Source organism: Elephantulus edwardii, unplaced genomic scaffold, assembly GCF_000299155.1.
Source record: "Elephantulus edwardii isolate Elephantulus edwardi_28Jun2011 unplaced genomic scaffold, EleEdw1.0 scaffold00094, whole genome shotgun sequence".
Classification (NCBI taxonomy): Eukaryota; Metazoa; Chordata; class Mammalia; order Macroscelidea; family Macroscelididae; genus Elephantulus; species Elephantulus edwardii.
The window spans coordinates 150038-175302 of NW_006399844.1; the positions used below are offsets into that span (position 1 = coordinate 150038).

At 42.4% G+C, this 25265-nt stretch overlaps 2 protein-coding genes and 1 pseudogene across 2 annotated transcripts; 2 read left to right on the forward strand and 1 right to left on the reverse strand.

The window, feature by feature from the left end:
- Positions 1–4966: 4966 nt before the first annotated feature.
- Positions 4967–6379, reverse strand: CCL4 (chemokine (C-C motif) ligand 4). The gene is made up of 3 exons (XM_006890894.1): positions 6304–6379; positions 5632–5746; positions 4967–5054 (listed from the first exon to the last, which is right to left on the reverse strand). The coding sequence occupies exons 1-3, from the start codon at positions 6377–6379 to the stop codon at positions 4967–4969; spliced, it is 279 nt and encodes a 92-aa protein (XP_006890956.1).
- A 10800-nt stretch (positions 6380–17179) lies between these two features.
- CCL3 (chemokine (C-C motif) ligand 3) lies at positions 17180–18619 on the forward strand. Its single transcript, XM_006891048.1, has 3 exons — positions 17180–17255; positions 17982–18093; positions 18529–18619. The coding sequence occupies exons 1-3, from the start codon at positions 17180–17182 to the stop codon at positions 18617–18619; spliced, it is 279 nt and encodes a 92-aa protein (XP_006891110.1).
- Positions 18620–23379: 4760 nt separating this feature from the next.
- On the forward strand, positions 23380–24732 carry LOC102864071 (annotated as a pseudogene).
- The last annotated feature ends 533 nt before the right edge of the window (positions 24733–25265 follow it).

Consider the following 25265-nt stretch of genomic DNA (forward strand, 5'->3'; position numbering starts at 1 on the left):
GATCCATAACTAGCGTTGAATTCCATTGAGTCTCAAAAGATGAAGTACAATTATGACCCAGAAGGAAATGTGTTACCCTTCAAAAGAACTTTTCAGTTTTTCTAAGACATACAAGCAAAAACCTGGATAGTATGTGTGTGAATAGCTATTAAGGATGTGGATAATGGTGTTGTTGTTGTTGTTAAGTGTGCCTAATCCAGGCATGATGTTCTCAATTACTTGTTATTGTTCAGAGAGTTGGACAATGACTAAGGATAGCAGAAGAATAGATGTCTTCAAGTTGTGGTAGTGGAGAAGAGTTTTGAACATACTATGGACTGCCAAGAAAACAAACAGGCCTGTCTTGGAGAGGGTGAAACCGTCTCTCCTTGGAGGCTAGGATTTTAAATAGCCCCTTCATTAACTTCGGGCATGTTGTCAGGAGAGATCGGTTCTTGGAGAAGGACATCATGCTCAGAAGGGTGGACGGACAGCTCGGGAGAGGAAGACCCCAGATGAGATGGATTGATACAGTGACTGGGGCAATGGGGGTTGGTGTGTCGGAGTTAGTGAGACTGGCTCAGGACAGGACAGGCAACTCAATGGCACATAAAAACAATAACATACTATGACAGGTTTGGAAGCAGGAATGACACCCACTTCCTAAATAACATGCCGCTGGAAACGCTATGAACTTTGATAAGTGTCGATAGTTGTATAGGGGCTTCAGGCCTTTTGTTCACAGGGTTGCTATAAGACATGCTCAACTCAAAGGCAATCAACAACAACAAGCATAGAGTCCTCATTAAAAGTTTCACTTTAAGGGGTTAAAAAGGATCAAAGGGTCTACTTAGTTGATTCACTAAAGCATAGACCATGCTGTAGCCTATATGAAGTCAGGCTGAAATAGCACATATGCTCTGGTATAGTGCAGAAGAATGTGCCTAAAGACTTAGGGATATAGACGTGTTAGACTGGATCTGCTCAGTTAGACCCATAGATCCACACATAGGATGCCCAGAGGACGCGTCATTTACCACAATGTTGAGGGACCAATTTGTAAAGGGAGCCTCAGGATTATTGAAAACTGTTGTGATTGCTATTTTATATAAGCCACATTAAGAATGGGGACTATCCTAACTCAATTAAGAATCTTGACTATAATGAAAGATCTGTGAAAGAGGAAGACCGATGAATTGACAGTGATTGGTGCAATAAGTCCAGATCTGTTGTTCATAAGTCTTTATGGGTTGTATTCCACTTAATGGCACCTGACAACAACTATCATGATGTTGGTTGGATCCTGTAGTGGTGGCGGCCATGTAGCTGCACTGAAACAATGAAGACAAGGTGACTGTTATTACCATAATGGACAGCAGATTCAAAGCAGTAATCAGAGTTATCTGATTTGTGTGGATTTATGGCACTGGCTATTTAGTCATGTTATCCCTGGGAGTGATACTGATAGAAAATCTGCTAAATATTTGTTTAATCTATACAAGAGGAAGAATTCTAGGTCAGTTGAGCAGCAGTTTAACTTGAAATAACAGTTCCTATAGTTGAGCGAGTTTATCACTCACAACTCCTTGAGTGGGGTAGAGAATGGGTGTCCTTAAGGAAGGACCCCAGTGTTGTTGTTTCCCAGGGGGAAAGTTGGGCAGTTTCTTGCTATGCAACTTACTGCCTCTGTGGACTCACTGCAGGGTCAGCTGAACTGGTTCTGACTTGACAGTAACTCAAGTTCAGGTGAGTAGTGCATGAAGGAGCTTCGATGGTATGGTATGTAATGTGCCAGGCTGCTAAACAAAAGTTCAACAGTTAGAATCCACCAGTTACTCTAAGGAAAAAAGATGGACAGTCTCCTCCCGTACAGACTTAGAGCCCTAGAAACCCTGTGGAGGAAACCTGGGAGTCAGCCTCAATGCAGTGGTTGTGGGTTTGTTTTGGTACTAAGCAGGGAAAGCAAAGCGGAGGCCAGTCAGTTCATTTGCTTTTAACACCTCTTCACTTTTGTTTGAATCAGCTCTCACCCCTCCCTCCTAATCTCAATCTCTGCTGAACCTAAAGGAGAATTTATCAAGTGACTAAGGAAGCTCTGATGGCCTAATGGTAAGAACCTGCATTGCAGTCCTGAATGTACATGGTTCAAATCCATCAGCTGCTCCACAGGATAAAGATGGGCAATCTCCTCCTTTCTAATTAACTGCCTCTGAACCCTCCCCCAGTGGGGTCACTATAGGTCAGTTATGACTTGACAGCACACAGTAACAAGATCAAGACAGAAAGAGACCAATGTCTCTGAGTCCCAGGAAATTACTAAACTACTTAATTCAGTTTTTGCATTGGACCAAGGACACTTATTTCCAGGTGGTCCACTCCCCCACTTCCTCCTGCAATAGGTCACCCTTTTGAAGAGGTGCATCTTCCTGGGAAAGAAATACAGGAAAGGACATTGGCCTGGAGTTGTCATAGACTGGAATTCTGCTGTGTTGCACACTTAGAGTGATCTTTATTGAGTCATTGCTCATTTCTGGTCTTCCATTTCCATACCACTGGAGGGTTGGGTCAGATGGTCTGAGAGGTCCCTCCTTACTTTAATAGGCCACTATCCTAAGCCTATGAATTATGTCTCTATTGTGCATGTAATTATATTTCAAAGCCGTGTTCTCTTTGAGCCATGTCATCGGATTTTCCAGTTATAGGATTAGTATGTAGATATGGCTCCAGGTTATCCTTGCAACACTCCAAGACAAAACAGGCATTCATTTTTCTGTCTTAATAGTAATACTTTACATTTGCTTTGGATTTTATAGAGTGCTGATTCATTGATTCATTTGTGTCTCATGAACCTGGAGAAGACAAGGTACTATTGCCATTGTAGTTGAAAAACATTGAAGGTCAGGGAGTGGAGGCAACTCCTCCAGGTGCCAGACCCCACTATAAGTGTTTTATGGGTCCCCTCACAACAGCTCTTTGAAGGAGACAATATTACCCTCACTATTGTTGGTAGGCAATGACGACGACTAAGAGAGAGCTACGTTGGCCTAGTGGAAGGAAGCTGTGCTACCAAGCCGAAGGTGGGTGATTGTCATCTGTGGCCCTCGGCCAGGTTCAAATTGTCTTCCTGTCAAACATTCTTCTAGGTGGTATAGCACTGGTCTGTGTGTTGCTGTACAGAGGTAACTCGTGGTTGCTGTGATGCTGAAGTCTGTGACAGTGATGTGCCAATCGTGGTAATGGGCACCCATGGTGGACAGTGTTGGCTGGAGCTTCCCGACTAAATCAAGCCTGGAAGCAGGAGCAGCATCCACTTCCAAAATGGCTTGCCTCCAGAAACTCTATGTACAAACAGTGCTCAGGCTGTTCGTTCATAGGGTCGCTATGAGTCGTCTACGACTCGACGGCATTAAACAACAACAACAACAATTGTTGGTAGGTGCCATTGAGTCAATTTCCATTCCTAGTGATCCCATGTGACAGGATAGAACATCTCTGGTGGTCTAGTGGGTAAGGAGCTGTTCTGCTGACCCAAAGCACTTGGTTTAAATCCACCATCTTCTCCACAGGAGAAAGATCAGCAAGTAATCTCCCCCCATGCATTTTACAGACTCTGAAAACCTGCTGGAGCATTAGCCATAAGTTGATTCTCACTTGACTGCACACAACAACAATAACAACAATCTCTGGGGGAGCAGATTACTAGGTCTTTCTCCTACAGATCTACTGAATGGGTTTGAACTAGCAACAATTCCATTATCAACTGAGAAATTAACCGTTACACTATTTCACAAGTGTGGAAAGGAGGGCCCAGGAAGCTACGGTGACTTTCCTAAGATTATACTCATAGTAGGAGATGGAGGTCTGCTTCGCTGACTCAGAACTCCCGGCTCCCCTCCTCTTTATCACTCGCTGCCTCATTGAGCTTTTCCCATGAGATGCTGAAAAGATAAGCCTTAGGAGTTGTCTTCTCACCATAGGGCTCCTTCTCCTTCCTTTTCAGATCATCCCTCCAAGTCCATTTAGCAAGTCATTCCAACTCACTGAATCTCTGTCTCATTATCTATAAAATTGAGGGAACAGTCCCAACTTCATAAGAGTGTTAGAATGCTGGTTGACATAGTCAGATTATGGAATTTGAGCACTTAGCCCAGAGCCCACAGAAACAACTCTATAATGGCTGATTTGTTTTACATTTAGAAACAACCATCTGTTATAAATAATAATAATAATAAATTAGTAGCAGTTGTGACTGTTCTAACTCGTGGCCTCTTCACGTGTGTCTGAGTAGAACTACACTCCATGAGCCTTCAGTGACCAATGGAAGTGCAGCCTTCTGTGGTGTCTCTGAGTGGATTTGAACTGTCAGTCTTTCAGTTAGTAGCCAAGTGCACTGCATTTGTGCCATCCAGGAATCCATCCATGTTAATATTGTTACTGTGTGCTGTTGACCAGAAGACTCCTAGAGACTCTCTCACCGAGAAGAGCTGCCCCTTGGAATTTTCTAGGCCTTAGGCCTGTAGGAGCAGATTGCCAGGGCTTTTCTCCTACAATGTGGCCACTGAGTCTGAACAGCTGATCTTCCCATTAACAACCAAGTCCTTAATGATTGGACCACCTAATACCAGACAATTCCTTTCCCTACAAATAAAATTAAAACCACAACAAACTGTCAATTTTTTAAAAAATAAAAGGTTTTTATTATGAAAACAATTAGAGTCAAACAATATCACCCATGTATCTGCAATAGCAGAGAAACAGTAGTGGCGAACTATCCCCATGGGGGACATGTATGCCTCAGCAGGACAAGCATAAATAATAGAAATAACACCAATTCCCATGGTGCATAGTAAAGATTAAATTAAGAGGAAGGAACAGGGAATATCAAGAGGAGTCTTCAGCATGGAGAGGCTGTGTCTCCCTGAGAAATGTTGAGGCTCGGATATCTCTGGAGACAAGCTGCTCTCGTGGCTGAAGAGGCTCAGTTCACTCAGTTCAGCTCCAGGTCGTCCACGTACTCCTGGACCCAAGGCTCAGTGGGGTCAGCACAAACTTGCCTGCCCTTTTTGGTCTGGAATCTGGGGAATGAGAAGTGGACAGATCAGAATCCTATAATACTATCGCCAGCATCTGCTACTGCTCTTTATCTAACTGTAGGAGGTATCTCTGCTTGAAGAGCATCGCTACTTGAACGGCATCACCCTAGTGAATGGCACTTCTGAGGGTAGCATTGATATCATACTCCCTGTACTTCCACTCTTAAGATGTCATCATGGTTCAGATGTTGCCTAAGTTAGGAATCAGTGAATCCTGCCATTGATGTGGCTACATCTCTCCATTTCCTACCAACCCAACAATGACTTTTTTATGTTTTCTTGCAGAAGTTCACATCTTATGTGACCTTTTTTTTAAAAAAAAACTTTTACTTATTTCCTAACTTCTGGCTAACTTCCTTCTAAGATCTTTCTTCTCCTTTGCCTCTCCCAGCCTCCACACAACTCAACAAACAACCTCAAGGCTTGTTTCCTCACTGCCCCCCTAGACACTAAGAATTCAGTTCTGAGATTTGCTTTCTTGGTGCTTCTGTTCCTGTACCCCTCTTTCAATTCCTCCTACCTACCCTCACCCCAGAGGAACCTAGGGGTCGATACTCACACCACAGCTGGCTTGGAGCAGAGGCTGCTGGTCTCAAAGTAATCCAACACAAAGTTGCGAGGAAGCTTCCGTCCAGTGTAGGAGAAACAGCAGGCAGTCGGAGGGTCTGAGCCCACTACAAGAGAGAAGGATGGGTTGAAGTCAAAGCTGCTCATCTGAGAATTTCTTAGAGTTCTTAGAAGTTCTTAGAGTATTATAGAATACCAAATGTGGTTCCTTACCTACAATCTCACCCACCCTGAGTAGAAATCCTATTTTGAAAAGAAGATCCTCAGAAAAGATCATAAAAGAATTCTAGAAGACTGGAGCTGGATTGAAGTGCAAATCTAATGCCTAACCTCCCTCGTTTCATTGATGGGTAAACCAAGGCACAGAAAAAGATAGACTTGCTTGACTAAATAGTTACAAGCAGAACCAATTCTTCAGCCTGGTTTCTAGCCCCATCTATCATTTTTCTTCTCAACTGATGTTTAATTGTTTCTTTTTAAAAAGTTCAAGAACTTGGATATTGTTGACTGTCAACTAGAATCTACATTTAACAGCACGCTGTTTAAAATCTTCTGGCTACTCTTGTCCTATCGTCAGGCATCACTATTGGACCAGCCACACCTAGAGAAGTGGACTTTGCCTGTGCTCTGATTCTAAAAATAGTGGCTCAAAGAGTGAACTTACTTGGTGCTGAGAAGGCTGGAGAGCAAAAGGCAGCCAGCAGGACGAGGAGAGAGAGGACTGCCACGCAGTGCTTCATGGTCTTGGCTGTGGAGAGGCTTTCCAGAAGATGGGACTGCAGAGCTCAGAAGCTTCAGAACCCAAGCTGTGTTCTGTGCTGACACTGAGTTGGACACCCCTCTTTATAGGGACTTGAGAGCCTTGGATTGGAAGTGGGGGCACAGAGTGACAAGTGGAATTTCCAGGGTAGAGATGATGTCATGGTGCCAATAAGGAAACTGAAGCTGGCTGAGAGTGAGGAGTTTCGAACAACTTCTTTTCCCCCCGGGGCCCTATCATCACAGAGGAAAGAGGAGAGAGGTGGAGGGGAAAAAGTGGGCTGCACCCTAGAGGGAAGTGGTACACCAAAGACACTGACTGAGACTGGTGCGAGAATTGCAAGTCCCCGAGGAAGAACAAAATGTTCATACCTTCTAGAATAGGTTTGTAGACAAGTTTTACTCCATAAAATTGTTTTCTTTTGGGTTTTGTTCATTAATGTCTCAACAACAGTTTTATGTTCACACTAGTGAAACTATAGACTGAAAATGCACAGGACTTGTGTCCATATGTCAAATCAATTGCCTTCACAACTGAGGTAATTTCTAAGTAACCCAATGAGAATGAGTACACCCTTGGTACCAGCTGTCAGGAAATCAGGAGACAACATTGCACTGGGAAAGTCGGCAGTTAGGGACCTCTCCAAATTATTGAGAAGTAATGATGTCAGTTTGAGGACTAAGGTGTGTCTGATTCAGGTCATGGTCTTTACAATCACTTGCTATACCTCTGAGAGTTGGACAGTGAATAAGGATGACAGAGGAAGAATTGATGCCTTTGAGCTGTGGTGCTGGAGAACAGCACTGAACATCTCATGGACTGTCAAAAGAACAAACGTATATGTCTTGGAGAAAGTGCAACCAGAGTGCTCTTTGGAAGCAAAGATAATAAAGCTTCGCCTCACACACATACTTCGGGCATGTTGCCAGGAGAGGCTATTTCTTGAAGAGGAATGTCATGCTTGGAAAAGTGGAGGAATGGTGAAGGAGAGAAAGACGCATTACCACATAGATTGACACAGTGACTGCAGCAATGGGCTCAAACATGTCAGAGATTGTGAGGACGTCACAGGATAGGACAGAGTTCAGATCAGTTGTTCATAGGATCACTATGAGTTGTTCTCAACTTGAGGGCACCTAACAACAGCACCAACAATAGAGAAAGATGATGGCTCTTGAACACACAATCAAAATAGGGCTCACCTTTTCTAGAGAACATTCTTTAACCTTCTCCAACCAGAATGATGCATTCTCTATTCTCCCACCCCTCCAAAGCTACTACCATCCGATCACTTATCACATATGCATCTATTCACTCTATCATCACCCCTACAAGTGAGTTCTGTCATGTAGAAATAATGCTATGTTTGTGTATTTATACACCATAGGTACTCAATAGTTACTTGTTTATTGAAAATCCAGGGAAATACATGTGTGTGAATTTAAGAGGTGACTTTTTTTTCTTTTTTTCAAATGAAATCAGAATGAACTGGATATACTGATACTCTTTTCAAAATGTAACTCTTCTCTCTTTACCCTCAACCCACAGCGCAGTGACTTTATGACAGCTCTTTCTACCTCAAGGGTATGAGAAGTGACAGTAAGAGTCCACTGGGGTTCCAGTGAGCCCCCAGTGTGTTTTGAGGGTCACCTCATCACTCCAAAGCAGGGAAGGCCCTTCATTTCTCTTTCCTGTAATACAGAAGTTTCCCCTACCCACGTTTTGACTGACGCTATGCTCGTAATTGTATTCTGGAAACTTTCACATCTGTTTTGTCATTTTGTTCTCCTAGCCTACCCGGGCTGCCAGCAAGACCAATAACCACACAGTAGAGTGACCTTGCAGTGCAGCGGTTCTGCTACTTTTTGTTCGCCTAGCATAACCACAGTCATGGTTTTATCTAATGCCAATCCATTTTGCCACTGTACAGATTCAATAGACTCCAACTCACTGCCTTTACTTTAAGGTTCCAAATTATAGTGGAGCTCCAACGAGCTTCTAAGGCTGTAAATCCCTGGAGATGATAGTGGATTTGAACTACCAGAGAAGCACAGCCTTTGGATTGGCAGCACAGCTCCCTGTAGGCTATAGCAACAGAGCTCCCTCTTTGTACAGAAAAGTAAAGCAAAACTTTGAGACACTGTCAAGACCTGGACAAAGTCATACAAAATGTGTGTCAAGACTTAAGGTCATCCAACTCCTGGTCCAGAGAGGACTGGACTCCTCTACAGATGTGACCCTCTGAGATTCCACATAGAAACACAGTCTCTTTCTATGAGAAGGTACCAGCCTCTGGACCAATTGTTAACTGATGAGGGAGGTGAGGAAAGGTAGTCTATCTAGACAGTCTCATCTCTCCTAGAAAGATTTGAGCTAAAATTCTTGAGTGTCAAGTGAGTATTGGTTGTTGAGCCCAGAACCAAAGCTATTTGGGAGCAAATGTGGAGACTGGAAATCCAAGGTGATTAAGAAGAGGCAGAAGCTATGGTTTTGCAAATATGGTGGCCAAATAATTTGGAGAAATGGGAGCAAATATTGTCGTGAACTCAAGGTTTAAGGTTTAGCATGGAGTCCACCGGGCAGCCTACCACACTCCAACCTCTGCTAGTCATCTCCACTGTTATTTGGTTGGTTTTTTTAAAATTAATTTTAATAGTCATCTCCACTCTTACGGTGGTAATGAGCTGCGATCTCCTGCCACAACCTACTCTTTGGCTACCAGAAGAAAAATGTAGTGACTTAGGGAGAGAGCTAATCTTCTAAAAATAAGAGGAAGACCTCAGAGTACTAAGTGAATTCAAGATGAACTTTATAATTTTATTCCCATGACCTTGCTCTATCTTGAGTTAGTTTTTGTAGATGGTGTGCAGTATGGATCTTATTTAAATTTTCTACAAATAGATACCTTGTTTTGCCAGCATCCTTTTTTTTAATTTTTAATTTTTAATTGAGATTTTAATGAAAGATTATAAAGAACTTGGATTTCCATTCACTCATTTTTGCACATTTCCCCCCCTGCCCACTCCTCCCCTTCCATCGTTCACTTTTCTCTTTGAGAAGAAAAAAAAATTCTTTCACTGTTATACAGCTCCCCCCCCCCCCAGTCCACCTTACTATGCAGCTCTTATTCTGGACTCCTGCCAGACAGCCTCATTTTTTAAAGCTGCTGTCTTTTCCTCACTAAATGGATTATGTCTTTTTGTCCAAGATCAGCTGGCCACAGGTAGATGGATTAACAATGCCACTTTAGATCCTATGTGTTGAGATATAGAGAGGCACACTGGAAGGAAAAACAGTTGATGAGATATTCTTGCAAGTGATGATGGTCGGACCTGTTAATAACTGTGAGAATGAGATGAAGTGGAGACACTTGAAGGATACTTTCAACATAGAACAGACTCTGTGGGAGATGAAGAGGTGGGATGTCCAGAGTGATTCCCAGGTTTCTAGTGTCAAAACTTGGTAGGAAGGGATGATTTTATGGGACAGAAAATAAAGAATGAGGGAGCCATTGTGGAGAAAGGAACTGATCAAATATCAAGTCATAGAACAAAGAAATGGCAAACATTCAAGATAGGAAACAAGGGCCTGGTTGTAAATTATCACTCTCTGGTTTTCTAGAATGTTTTAAAAATGACCCTTGGATATTATCCTTGCCTACATTGAAGGTAGGCTCAAACCTAGTACAACCTGACTACGTGAACCCCACCTAGCAAGGCTAGTTCAAGCAAGGGCATCATTATTAATGGATCTCTCCATGTAGCTCCTGCTGCAGAAGAAGAAAAATTAGATGAACAGCTGAGGAGATGAAGCTGAAGAGCAGAGACTTGAGGGACACTGATCCGAGAAGGCCAGGGCATAGAAAGGAGGCCAACAGAACAAACACTACCAGGTGATAGTAATGTCACCAGAATTCCCTGAATCCATGCCTGGGAAGCTCTGGTGCACTGAGGTAGGCCTTCAAAGAAAGACTGAAATGATCAGAAAGTTAGGAGGGCCCACAGTGCTGGCTACTGTGTCATTACCATCTAAAATATCTTGGATAGTCCCTCAAAGATTTTGACACCCTGGCTTTTGATCCTTTCATTCCTATCAGCTTTTTTAACTCCATAGGAATACTTTGGGAATAGCATATACTGTTAGTAAAATCATTCATTCACCAAGTGTTTATTAAGTACCACTAAAGATAGGAGATGACAATATCTGGTTTTAGGGATCTACACATTGAGGATACACTGGGTAATATCACCTACTCACTCACTACCATCAAGTTGGAATCAAGTCATAGCTGACCATTCAGTAGGTCTTCAGAGGCTATGAATCCCCTGGGAGATTGTCCATCTCTCTCCTGCAAAACAGTTGGTGGATTTAAATCACATGTCTTTAGGGTAGCAGTGCAACTCCTTCTTCAAAGACTCCCTATTCATCAAAACTCCCTATTGAACAATTTAAGAAATATCAAAAGAAGATGGAAAGAATACACAATCACAAGACCAAAAAAGTTGGTCAATGTTCATTAATTTTAGGAGGTAGCATATGATCAACAACTGACAGTATTGAAGGAAGAAGTCCAAGCTGCACTGAAGGCACTAGTGAAAAAAAATGAGGAATGGAAAACTGAGATGTTTCTTTACATGGATGTAATAAGAAATTTGGAATACAGCTACCGGATCAACAGACTGGAAGAAATCCATATTTGTTCCCACTCCAAAGAAAAGTTATCCAACAGAATAAAGCAAATATCAATCACACAGTATCACAGGCAAGTAAAGCTTGGCTGAAAATAATTTAAAAATATTTACGGCAGTATATTTACAAAGAATGGCCAACAATTTAAATAAGATTCAGGAGAAAATGTGCAACAAGGAATATCACTACAGCTATCAGGTGAATTTTGGCTGAAAGCAGAGAATACTAGAAAGATATTGATCTGTGTTTTATTTACTATGTAAAGACATTTGACTGTGTGGATAATAACAAATTACAGATATCATTTAAAAGAGTGGGAATTTCAGACCACTTAATTGTGCTCAGACAGAACCTGCCCATACACCAAGAAGCAGTCATTTCAATAGAACAAGAGGATTTTGAATGGCTTAGAATTAAGAAACATGTGTATCAGGATTTATCCTTTCACCATATCTAGGGATCTGTAACTCTGAGAAGTTAGCTTATAGAAAGAACACAGCATCAAGATTAGAAGATGACTAATTAACAAGTGAGGTGTACAGATGGCACTACTTGCTGAAAACAAAGAAAGAAGACTTGAAGCACTTATTGGTGAAGGTCAAACAGTCCACAGTCTTCAGTATGGATTACAACTAAACATCAAGAAAACAAAAATCCGTACAGTTTGAACAATAAACAACATCATTGTAAGATGAAGTTGTCAAGGATTTCATTTCACTTGGCTTCACAGTCAACACTCATGGGGGCAGCATTCAAACAATATATTGCGTTGACCTCATCTGCTGTGAAAGACATGTTTAAAATGCTCTTTTTCAAAAAAGCAAAGATGATCCTTTGAGGACTAATATGCACCTGACTCAAACCATGGTCCTTTCAAGCACATTATATGCATGTGAAAGCTGCACAACGACTCAAAACTAACACAGTGTTTGAATTACGTGTTGGTGAAGAATACTAAATACACCATGGATTGCTTCTGAAGCACAAACAAATTTGTCTTGAATGTCACAAACGAATGTGTGTTGAAAGAAGTAGTCAGAATGTTCCTTAGAAGGAAGAAAGGTGATGAGTCTTGGTTTCATGGACGTTCGACATGTTATCTGTAGGGGCCACTCTCTGGAAAAGAGCATCATGCTTAGTAGAGAGTCAATGAGAGAGGAAAATCTTCAGTGAGATGGATTGACACACACATAGCAGCAGCTGTGAGGATGGTGCAAGACCATGACATGTCATTCTGCTATACTATGACTTGGAACTAACTCAATGGCACTAAAAACCAATAATTTGTCAAAATTATGATGACTGTTGGTAATACATAGACGTGGCATAATCCCCTGGTCAGTACAAAATTGACCAACTGATATTTCTTAGGATTTAAATTGCATCAGTGCACCTTGGGACAAGTCATTTCACCTGAGAACATCAAGTTACCAGGGAGGAAATCTCTCATGTCCCTTCCAGTTCAACTGTGCTAAGGCCTTGTGGCAAGAAGCTGTGCTGCAATCCCAAAGATGTGCTGTTCAAATCTACCAGTAGCTCCTCAGGAAAAGGATGGGCAGTCTCTTCCCATGTGATTTAGTGCCTCTGAAAGTCCACTGAAGGGCCAGCTATGGGTTTTTTGTGGCTCAGTATACAGCAAAAACAACAACAAGGCTTCCTTACATTAGTCACTCAGTACATGCATACTAAATACATATATACAAGCAATTATGTTATCTTCCAACCCAAGTAATAACGCATATGACAAAGGGCTATTTCTTGTCTTGGAGATTGCTATAAAAAGCCTTAAAATATAAACCGTAAGATAGGCTCATAGGAAAACCTGGTGACACAATGGTTAAGTGCTTGGGCGCTACTGGAAGATCTATGATTTGAACCCACCAGTGACTTCACAGGACAAAAGACAATCTGTTCCCATAAAGACAGCAACCTAGAAATCCCCATGGGGCTGTTCTACTCAGTCACATAGACTAACTTCGAGATGAGACATCATCTCAATGGACACAACAACAAAGATAGAATTATGTCCTCAGTAAATAACTTGGATTAAAAAGAACCAAATTGTCATGAACAGTACTCGATCAGGAAATTCATGAAGGCACAGTCACCATATGCTAGGATTTCAGGGCTTTGAAATCAACAGGACATGATCTAAGCTTCTGAGGAGAAAATTTACATATATAAATAAATGCAATTCAAGGTGGCAAATGCTGTAATCCTAGTGCTAGACAGTAAGGTTCATTGTTTTCAAAAATGGTTGATTCAGCAGTTTCCATTTCCCATTTCTCACAACCCAACTCCTCTAAGTCAGCTTTCAGAAAATGGATCACGAGTCTGAAAGTGGTTCCGCAAGCCAGGGAATGTCAGCGTGGCATGTCACTCAGGGCTGGAGACAGAGGGAGCAGGGAGGGGAGAAGGAGGCGTTGTCTAGGATGTTAAATTTCCAATGAAACCAATGATCAAGACCTTTTTATTTGCAATTGACAGCAAGGAGGGAGGATTCCTGGATGTCAAATACTCAATGAAACTTGCCATTGACACGGTTTTTCTCTTTGCCTCCCTCACAACCAGCCTTAGTAATTAGAGGATGCAAGGGCAAGTTCATGCACTTAGACCTAGGAAGCACAAAAATTAAGGTGTAGTCTTGCTTTGTTTCTGACTAATTTCCTCCGTTGTTATCCAGTAGCTAACATAGCCATCCTAACCTCTGTAGGAAGAATTTATGACTGACTCTGGTTTGGCCCCATTTTGCTTCTTCATCTACATTTTCCACTCTGTAGCTCTGCTAAACTACCCACCCTGCCCTCTGAGTTGCAATTTCACACCTCTGTGGTTTTGTGTCAGCTAAACTGCCACCCCTTATCCCATCTATACACAGTCCAGTCCTATGTATCTTTCAAGGCCCAACAAAAGTCCTATCACGTCAATGAAGTCCTCTATGGTTCATCATTGGGAGATCATTTCTCCTTCTTCTCGATGTTCTGGGATGAATTTATTCCTGTCCTAGAAATCTTAGCACCTGTGGTTACTCATTCACAAGAGAACAAGAAGTAGTAAGTAACAAAGAGAAACTGAAGCTGTAGATGATTTGATTTTATTTAGATCAACAATCAACATCTCTAGAAGCAATAGTCAAAAAGACCAAATAATATAGTGAACTGGGTTCGAGGGAGAAAGCCCTCTTAGATGTTTTTAAAAAGCAAAGGTGTCATTCTGATGTCTAAGATGAGCATGGCTGAAGCCACATCTTTTTTCTGTACCTTAATATGCACACAAAAGCTGGGGCGGGGGGCGGGAGGAGGAAAAAACCAGAAGAATAAGTTAATTTGCTGGGGTGATGGTAAATATCAAATACCCTGTGGACTGTCAAAAGAATTAATAAATCCATCTTTGAAGAAATAGGAACAGAATCCTCTTTAGAAGCAAGGATGGTGAGACTTCAGCTTGTAAAACTAGGACACATCATCAGGACAGACAAGCCTGTAGAAAAGGGTGTCATAGTTGGTGAACTAGAGGATTCTCTTGTTTTCCCTGAGATGGTTTGACATGATAGCGAAAGTAATGGATTAAAGCACTCTTGTGGTGGTAAAGATGCAAGACTGTGCAGGGTTGAGCCCTCTGCTGTGGAAGGTCTCTGTGAGCAGAAGCTGACACTACAGAAATTAACTAAATGCCACCTGTCTCCACGAGGCTGGGCAGAAGACAAGAAACTAAAAACCATTCCAGCCAAAGTCTCTGTAAATGTTTGTTAAAATTAATTTAAAAAAAACAAAAACAAAACAACAAACAACCCAACCAATTCCAAATGGAAATCATTAGAAATTATATATATGGTTATTTTTGCATATTAATTATGTAAAAAGAAAATAATAAGGAATGGAAATGGGCGAGTGGGAAATCACATCGATTTGATTGAGGAAGTAGACTCACAGCCCTGAATTAAATTTAGGAATGGAAAGAATAGTAAAATTGCTTCACGTTTGATGCTATTGATGTAAGAATATACATGATCTTTAAAATTGTTTAGTGAGATGGGAGACCAAGACTTCTTTTAAGCAAAGACTTTAATATAAAACTCTCATTGCCATCAAGTCTGAATAAATTCATAGCGGAACCTCCAGGGGGTTTCCTGGGGTTGGTTGCATGCAAGGAGATTTTCCATCTTTCTCCTGTGGAGCTGCTGGTGGATATGAACTGCCTGAGAGCTGTGGCCTTTGAGTTAATAGTGAAGCTCCGTATGGATTGTGCCACTGGGGCTTCTTAACTTTAGCATATTTATCAGGAATTTCTGTCATATTAAACAATCTATTTTTCAAGTGTTGATGCTATTAATGTTTTGAAGTAAATTTATTCATAAATATGTGTTCTAACCAGGAAGAAAATACTGTCACTAAATAAAGTGAGAGAAAAAAATTTTGGCTCAATTATATATATTTGCCAAGTATTTTATAAAAAAGAGAAAAACAAAGAACCAAATCGCCCACAGCGTAACTACAATGTATGTGTTAGGCTTCTTATTTGCAATGCTTTGCTATTGAATATATCATGGACTGCTAAGAGAACAAACAGGTCCATCCTGAAGAGGATGAAACCAGGCTGCTCCTCGGAGGCAAGGATTCTGAAGCTCCATCAGACGTACTTTGGGCATGTTGCAAGGAGGGACCCGTCCTTGGAGAGTGACATCATGCTTGGGAGGGTGGAGAGGCGGGATAAGAGAGGAAAATCCTGGGTGAGATGGATTGACCCGGTGACTGGGATAAAGGGAGTAGGAGTTTTAGAGAAAATTACTTTTGCTGAAGATAGAGCAGAGTTCATAGAGAGTTGTTCATAGGGTCACTGTGAGTCGCAGGCAACTCAACAGCACATAACAACAACAAGGGTTTTTAAAAAAAGGAATTCTGCTTAGTCTGTGTGTGTTTGTCTCCTTAACAGTCAAAAGATTGAATGTTTGCGTCTACCCAGAGGTGGCTCAGAAGAAAGACCTGACAATCTACTGTCAAATAATCAGTCAATGAAAACTCTGTGAAGCCCACTTCCACTCTGGCATCCATGGGGCTGTCATGAGTTGGAGTTAGTTCAATGGCAACTGGAATCTGTCTATGGATATGTACATAAATATATTTGCAGAACTCTCCTTCTTATATAATTTGTATAATTTTCTTTATTTCTTTCCGATATATTTTATTTACATATATAATTTATCTTGTGGGTATATATATATGCCATTTTGTTCATTTTAAGGGCTTATAAACAAACTAGAGAGCATGGAGTAACTGATTTTATCATTCCTTCATAGAGGGAAATGTAGGTCTCTTTATTTTAGGGCTATAAAGGAAGTTGCGTAGGATATCATTTGTGTTTGAAGATGTTTCCATATATGGGTCTATTTCTTTCAAATTTTTTCCTAGAAACATTTCTTCTAGGTTTTTAGGTATGAATATTTTTAAGCTCCTGATAAATATGAACACCCACGTCTAGTATATCTTTATGATCTCCAGTGAATCCCTAGCCCAGTGCCCCTGGTCACTCTGTTTGATGAATGAGCAAATGACTAAGCAGTGATTCCATGCTTCCTATTTCCCTCCCCGGGGATTCCAGACCTTCCACCTCGAGGAAGCATGAGCCGGCTGTTCAGTATTCTTATGTCTTCCCCCCAAACCCCAGTGTGGTTAAAGCGATTAAGGAAGGACAGAAGTTTCAGATCTGTCAGTTGGAACGGGACTGGAGAGTTCATGTATAAAGCAGTGCTTATGAGAAAGACCCTGCTAAGAATAACCCTGGCTGATACATCCCTCTTCATTTCCCCATAAGAAACTTGAACAAGTGTCGTGGCGGCTGAGACCTTTAGCTCACAGATTCTATTCTGGGATATCCTGAGTCCTGTGGTTGAAGGGGACCCTGCATTGTGCAACACTCAGAGTGACACCACTATGCTTAAAAATTTCCCCCCTCACCCCCAATTTCCATCTCTCCATGAGCCACGGCTGCTATAAAGAGAAGAGATGACTTCAGACTCCAGAAGCCACTGGTGGAAGTGAGCAGCTCGTCCCAGCTGGGCTCTGCTGGCGTTCAGATCACCCTCCTCAGCACCATGAAGAATCCAGTGACTGCCCTGGCCATCCTCCTCTGCATCTCGGCCCTCTGCGCCCAGGTCTTCACCACACCAAGTAAGTCTGTGTGTTCTGGTGGTTGGCCTTACTCCCTGGCCACAGTCGGACCACATCAATCTTTACTTGTGGTCTGAGAGCCCCAAGAGAAAACAGAGAACTTCTAAAAGGCTTGCAGAACATCATGGCTTCTCTGTTCAATGCTTTCGTTTTCATTATTCTGAATGGGTCTTCCCTACCTTCGTCTCTGGATCTGAGGTTCGGAGTGAGGTAGGGGAATTACAGTCCTGTTTTATAGACAGCAAAGTGGCAGGTTAAACTAATGAATTCCACAGGTGCAGAGTCCAGGTTTTGTTACTTCCTGGTGCTATCCCCCACCCTAGGTCTCCCCAAGAACTCTGTCCCTTGAGTGTCTTATGAGAGATGCCCATGGTTTCTCCCTGCTTGTGGTGGGGTGGGGTGTACCTCTTGAATCTGATAAAATTCCCTGAAAGGAGATGAGTATTCTACTTGAATGTCTGGATCACATAAAGAACCCAAATAAAAAAGATAAAAGACAAAGAGTCAAAGTGAAGATTTTAGGAGAAAGAGGAATACAGGCAGAAGCAAAGAAAGTGGCAGAACATTTCAAGACAAAAAGGCCCAAATGCCTTCTACTAACCTGATTCCCCAACCCCTAACCTGAATGGGGCTGTCCCTCATCTTGCTGAACCTGTCAGGAGGCAGGAAAAGCTATCTTGCCCTTTTTTCCTGAACTGTGACTCAAGACTGTCTCTTCCTCCACAGTTGGTGTCAATACTCCAAGTGCCTGCTGCTTCTCCTATGCCAGGCAGATTCCGCAAACTTATGTAGTCAACTATTATGAGACCACCAGTCAGTGCTCCAAGCCTGGTGTCATGTAAGTGCCAATCTTCCTGTTCACTTCTGGGGGTACAAGGGAGTGTCTCAGGTGGAAACTACTGTCAAAGGTACACAGAGGCCAGAGGAGCCTTTTGAGAAAGCCCCGCCTTCGGGAAGTCTAGTAAGTGGGCCCTGATCTGGTCTCTCAGGAGGGCCCTGGCCTGATCTCTGCGGTGGGCCCTGATCCGGCCGGTGGCACCAGAATCAGGGATGCCACCTCGGCCCAGAGTGAAGAGAGGAGAAGAAGGAGGGAGCAGCAGCAGGAGACTCCTGTGAGTCAGTGAGAGAAACTTCTAGACTGAAAGGCAGACGTTTGCTGAAACAGGGAGCAAGCCCTGAGCTTCCCAGGACAGGTGAAGATGAAAGGGCCACAGTGGACACCAGATTCCCCTGCTGGAGTCCTCAGTGTTTATTCCTCTGCTTCTTTCCACAGCTTCATAACCAAAAAATCCCGAGAGATCTGCGCCAACCCCGGGGATGCCTGGGTTCAGGAATATATCACCAACCTGAGACGCAGTGCTTAGAACTGGCTTGGAAGCAAGGAGCAAAGGCACCTCCGTAGACCAACTGGGAGCAGAGTCAGAAATACCCTGCCACAGCTACCTCTCCTTATTTTTTTGTCTTTGTTTTTATTTTCACAGCTACCTCTCCTAAGGCTGATTGCCAGACCACCACATGCTGGAACTATACTTAACTTTTAATTTATTTATACTATTTAAGTTTGTAATTTATTCTTACTATGGAACTGTGTGTATGAATTGTTTGCTCCGAGGGAATCCACTCATGATACCCTTGTCCACCATCCTTCCCGCCCCTTTCACCTGTACTGTGATTGGTTAGAACATAGTGACAATTGTAGCCCTTGTTCTGGGCAGACATTGTGCCAAAGCCTCCAGAATGACAAACACGCATGGAATGCACTGAATAATAAAGATGCTCTTTATCAAAGTAAACCAGCATTGAGTTTGGCTTTGTTCTGGCAAAGCAAGGTCATAGGTTAAGGGGAATAATAGCTAAAAAAGAGGAAGGTGTGGAAGAGAGGTGGTGGCTGGGATGCAGTGGGGAGCTACCACAGTTGGAGCCATTGTGCAATGACACTGGAGGTACATTCCGGATCAATGAAGCAAATGAATGTTTTGTAGATCAAATAACAATTTGCATGCTCTAGGGAAACCCACTGTTCAAACAAATACCACCAAGGAGAGTATTTTGTACTGCATATTGATGATAAATTGAGCTTTTGCGAAAATAATTGCTAGCATTTGGAAAGCATGTTATAAGAAGGAGCAAGTCCCTAGAGCAGTACGTCATGCTTGTTAAAGTAGAAGGTCAAGGACAAAGGACCAGCAGTGGGATGGACTGACTCAGTGGCTGCTACAATGGCCTCAGGCCAGCAGCGTGGTGGGGGAGGATGCAGACTAGGGCAGGGTTTCATTCTATTGTGTGTAGAAGTTGGCGTTGACTGCACGCTACCTAACAGCATTTTTAAGGCTTTATCTACACTGCCCACTTAATCCTCACAATGAATTGTTGTTGAGGTTAAGTGCCATCAAACTGACCATGACTCATAGTGACCCTATGAATAATAGAACTAAATTTTGCCCTGGTTTGTGCCAACATCAAACACCTCAAATATATCTGCGCCCATTGATACAGTCTCTGTGTCAATCTATCTTATCAAGGGTCTCCTCTTTCATTGACCTTTTATTTTTCCAAACATGATGTCTTTATCCAAGGCAATTATTGTGGTTAGGGGCTGTCGAGTTGAGTACGACTCAGGGCTAACCTGTGAAAAACCGATCTGAACCCTGTCCTATCCTGTGCCATCCTCACAAGCTCTTGACACATTTGATCCCATTGCTTCAGTCTCTGTGTCAATTCATGTGGTTGAGGGTCTTCCTCTCTTTCACCGCCCCTCCACCTTTCCAAGCCTAACGTCCCTCTCCAAAGAACAGCCTCTCCTAGCAATATGCCCAACGTATGTGACACGAATCTTCACCATCCTTGCCTCCAAGGAGCACTCTGGATGCACCTTCTTATATGCACCTGCATATTTGTTCTTTTTTTTTAATTTTTTTAAATGTATTTTTTTTACCAGTTTATTTACAAAATTCTAATACAAATTCAAACAAATTCAATTTCCCTCACCCTCCTCACCCAACAAATTGTACAATCCAATGACTAATCCCCTCTCCCCCCTGTACATCCACGTCCCTCTGCTTCCAGCCTCTCCCACCCCTCTTGGATCCTTATACTCATTCTACAGTAACAATCTTCTACAATATTGATTCTGTGGGACTGAGTTAGTTTACTCAGCACAATGCTCTCTAGTCCCTCCCAAGTTAGGTAATAATTGACAAAGTTATTGCTCCTGCATGCTGCATAGTATTCCATTGTGTGAATGTACCATAATTTCTCAATCCATTTGTTTGTAGTTGGACACTTAAGCTGTTTCCATGTTCTTGCAATAGTGAATAATGCTGCTATGAACATTGGTGTACAAATCACAGTTTGTGTCTCAGTTCTCATATTTTCAGGGTATATTCCAAATAGTGGAAAAGCTGGGTCATGTGGAATTTCTATGTTCAGCTTTTTGAGGAAGCGCCAAACTGCCTTCCAGAATGGTTGCACCATTTTACAATCCCACCAACAATGTATAAGAGTTCTTTTTTCGCCAAATCCTCTCCAACATCTATTATTTACTGCCCTGTTAAACTTTGCCACTCTTACTGGAGTGAGATGGTACCTCACTGTGATTTTTATTTGCATCCCTCTTACTGCCAGTGATTTGGAGCATTTCTTTATGTGTCTGTTTGCCATTCAAATATCTTCCTCTGTGAAAATTCTTTTCATGTCTTTTGCCCCTTTTGCAATTGGGGTTATCAGTCTTTTTCTTGTGGAGGGCCAGGAGTATTCTGTAACCTTTTGTTATAAGACTCTTATCTGAGATGGTATTGCCAAATATGCATATTTGTCCTTTTGGACAAATACTCTCTTCTCCAACATCAAATGGTTCAAAGAATCAATTCTTCTTCTGTCATCTTTAGTCATTGTCCAGCTCTCAGCAGTATAGCAAGTGATTGAAAATACCATGGCCTGAGTCAGGCACACTTTAGTCCTCAAACAAACATCATTGTTCCCCAATAATTTCTATAGATTCCTGACTGCAGGCTTTCTCAGTGTAATACGTCTCCTGATCTCCTGATAGCTAGTACCAGGTGTATTAATTGTGGGTCCAAGTAAGATAAAGTCATTGATGGTTTTATCTTTTCTCCATCTCCAATGAAGTTATCTATTGATCCAGTGGTGAGAATTTTTGTTTATTGATGTTGAGATGCAATCCAGACTGAAGACTGCAGTCTTTTATTTTCTGCAGCGAGTATTTCAAGTCTTCCTCACTTCCAGCAAGCTGAACTGTTGAAAAGGGATATATGATTAGGTATTATTTGTATGAGAAGAGTCCAGACTAAGAGCTGCATGTAAAGTGGACTGGGGAGAGGGATTGTATAACAATGAAAGGATTTTTTTTCAAAGAAAAAAATTAACAGAGGGGTGGGTAGAGATGGGAAGGGAGGGAAATGTACAATAATGAATGAATGAAAATCCAAGTTCTCTATAAACTGTCGTTAAAGTATCAATTTAAAAAATGATGTCATCTACCTAATGAAGGTTATTAATGAATCTTCTTCCAATCTTGATCATTCTTCTTCATAGAGCTCAGCTTCTCAAATAGTTTGCTCACAATACAGATGAATAGGTATGGAAAGAGGATACAACCCTGGTGCACACCTTTTTAACCATATAGTGTTCTCTTACTATGGTCTCATAACAACCTCTTGGTCTAGGTATCGGTTTCACATGAGCACAAGTAAGTATTCTGAGATTCCCATTCTTCTCAATGTTAGCCATAATTTGTTATGATCTACACAGTCAAATGCCTTTGCATAGTCAATAAAGCATAGATATTCGTCTTCATTTTTTTTAAGTGGTACTACTGCCTTGTTTGAAAGTAGTACCACTTTAAAACAAAGAAACACCCAAACCACAGCTATTGAGTCCATTTTGGCTCATAGTGACCCATAGTGAGTCAAGAGTAGAACTTCCCCATAAAGTTTCCAAGGCTGAAATTCTCTTTTTTGGGGGGGGAGGGGGCGGGGAGAAAAATTTGTATTTAAAATTAGCCAGCTGGACTCAGTTTAGATGATCCCAATTTTATTGGCAACATCCAAAGCATCATAGTCAGGAGCAAGTCGAACATAGGCCATCTTCTCTCCATCTTCTCAAAGTGTTGACTTTAGCCACATCATGTCATAGAGCTTCTTTACAGCTTGTTTAATTTGGTGCTTGTTGGCCTTGACATCCACAATGAACACAAGTGTGTTGTTATCTTCTGTCTTCTTCATGGCTGACTCAGTGGTCAGGGGAAATTTGATGATGACATAGCGGTCAAGCTTGTTTCTCCTGGGGGCGCTCTTCCGGCGTCTCAGCGTCATAAGCCGCCAGAAGATGGGTGACATATAGATTTTTTTTTTTTTGGCTGTGAATGCCCTTCAGGACTGCCTTCTTGGCCTTTAATGCCTTTGCTTTGACTTCAGTTTTGAGAGGGACAGGGGCTTCCTTCTTCGCTTTCGGCACCATCTTCATAGAAAGGGCCAAGGCTGACATTCTTACAGGAGCAAATCACCAGGACTCTTCTCCTATACACTTGGTCAGCTCAACTGCCAAACTATTGGTCAGCAGCCCAGCACTTAGCCACCATGCCACCAGCCATTGAGTCAGTCCCCACTCCTGGTGGCCCTGCATCAGGAGTTCAAAGATGCAAATCTTTACAGGAGGAGACTGCCCACCTTTCTTTTGTGGAGCGGCTTGTAGATTCAAACCACTGCCTTCTGAGTAAGTTACCATGTAGTATAGTAAACTATGAAGACTCCTGTTGAGTCAATCTGGCTCTTAGTGAGAGTTAGCCTGCCCATTAGGTTTCCAAGACTATAAATCAATCAATCTCTCTCTCTGTGTGTGTGTGTGTGTGTGTGTACGGGCCCAACACTTTATTTGATTAGTTTTCTCATCTTTAGCTATATATTTTCTTCTCAAGAACACTTATCTATTAATCCTCCTTTTGACCTCTTACTCTTCACACAGTAAGGCATTTCCTTTTTTTTATTGTCTCAATGTCTTTTTAAAATTTTCATTCAGAGTGTGTTACCTCGACTCTTAGCTTTTCGGGGACGGTAACCGGAACCCACTGTCCACTCCTGTCGTCCTTGCTTTCTAACCCGTAGTCAGACTGCGTGAGTGCATCTCCATCCACATTGGCCAGGCTGGTATCCAGATTGGCAATGCCTGCTGGGAGCTCTACTGTCTAGAGCATGGCATCCAGCCTAATGGCCAGATGCCAAGTGACAAGACCATTGGGGGAAGAGATGACTCCTTCAACACCTTCTTCGGTGAGACTGGTGCTGGCAAGCATGTGCCCAGGGCGATGTTTGTAGACCTGGAACCCACAGTTATTGATGAAGTTCGCACTGGCACCTACCACCAGCTTTTCCACCCTGAGCAACTCATCACAGGCAAGGAAGATGCTGCCAATAATTATTCCCGTGGGCACTACACCATCGGCAAAGGGATCATTGACCTCGTCTTGGACCGAATAAGAAAACTGGCTGATCAGTGCACAGGTCTCCAGGGCTTCTTGGTTTTCCACAGCTTCGGTGGGGGAACCAGTTCTGGCTTCACATCCCTGCTGATGGAGCACCTATCTGTTGATTATGGCAAGAAGTCCAAACTGGAGTTCTCCATTTACCCAAACCCCCAGGTTTCCACAGCTGTGGTCAATCCCTACAACTCCATTCTCACCATCCACACCACCCTGGAGCACATAGATTGTGCCTTCATGGTAGACAATGAGGCCATCTATGACATCTGCCGCAGAAACCTTGATATTAAACGCCCAACCTACACTAACCTTAACCACCTTATTAGTCAGATTGTGTCCTCCATCACTGCTTCCCTCAGATTTGATGGTGCCCTGAATGTCGATCTGACAGAATTCCAGACCAACCTGGTGCCCTATCCCCGCATCCACTTCCCTCTGGCCACATATGCCCCTGTTATCTCTGCTGAGAAAGCTTACCATGAACAACTTTCTGTAGCAGAGATTACCAATGCTTGCTTTGAGCCAGCCAATCAGATGGTGAAATGTGGCCCTCGCCATGGTAAATACATGACTTGCTGCCTGTTGTACCGTGGCGATGTGGTTCCCAAAGATGTCAGTGTTGCCATTGCCACCATCAAGACCAAACACAGCATCCAGTTTGTGGATTGGTGCCCCACTGGCTTCGAGGTTGGTATTAATTACCAGCCTCCCACTGTGCTGCCTGGTGGAGACCTGGCCAAGGTGCAGAGAGCTGTGTGCATGTTGAGCAATACCACAGCCATTGCTGAGGCCTGGGCTCGCCTGGACCACAAGTTTGATCTGATGTATGCCAAGCGTGCCTTTGTTCACTGGTACGTGGGTGAGGGGATGGAAGAAGGAGAGTTTTCTGAGGCCCGTGAGGACATGGTTGCTCTTCAGAAGGATTATGAGATGGGTGTGGATTCTGTTGAAGGAGAGGGTGAGGAAGAAGAAGAGTACTAATTCCTTTCAGCCCTTTAGCGTATCACACTCAGAATTGACAAAGCTTTCTGTCTAGATTGTCTCTATCAATGTAATCATGTCTTATTTTTCCATGTGTTCCTCTAAGATTTTTTTTTCATCATGTCTCAAAGTAAAAAAAAAAAAAAAAGAAAAGCAAAAATAAATTTCATTCATTCATTGTTGCACATTTTCCTCCTTACCACGCTCAGTTCACTTTAAAAAAAAATAATGCATTCATTGTTGCATAATTTCCTCCCTCTCTCCCCACCACTGCCGCCCTAGTCCACTTTGCTATGCAACTCTTATTCTGGACTGTTGTCATAGAAATAATGCCTAGTCATATGTTCCTTTTAAACAGTTCTTTCCTTTATCTGTTCCAATGCAGTGCCGTGTTCATTATTTATCCCCTCTTTTTTTAGTTTCCCTCCAACCTCCATGTCACTATTTTATAACAGTGTTGTTATGCTGTATTTTTCCTTTTGTAGCTGAGATATTTCACTCAAAAGGAAGTCCTCCAGGATCCCTATGTTGTG

Coding starts and splice junctions, on each gene's coding strand:
- CCL4 (XM_006890894.1), bottom strand. CDS start 6,379: ATGAAGCACTGCGTGGCAGTCCTCTCTCTCCTCGTCCTGCTGGCTGCC. Junction 5,747..6,303: donor TCCAGCCTTCTCAGCACCAA/GTAAGTTCACTC, acceptor TCTCTCTTGTAG/TGGGCTCAGACCCTCCGACT. Junction 5,055..5,631: donor TGCTCCAAGCCAGCTGTGGT/GTGAGTATCGAC, acceptor CTCATTCCCCAG/ATTCCAGACCAAAAAGGGCA.
- CCL3 (XM_006891048.1), top strand. CDS start 17,180: ATGAAGAATCCAGTGACTGCCCTGGCCATCCTCCTCTGCATCTCGGCC. Junction 17,256..17,981: donor CCAGGTCTTCACCACACCAA/GTAAGTCTGTGT, acceptor CTTCCTCCACAG/TTGGTGTCAATACTCCAAGT. Junction 18,094..18,528: donor TGCTCCAAGCCTGGTGTCAT/GTAAGTGCCAAT, acceptor TTCTTTCCACAG/CTTCATAACCAAAAAATCCC.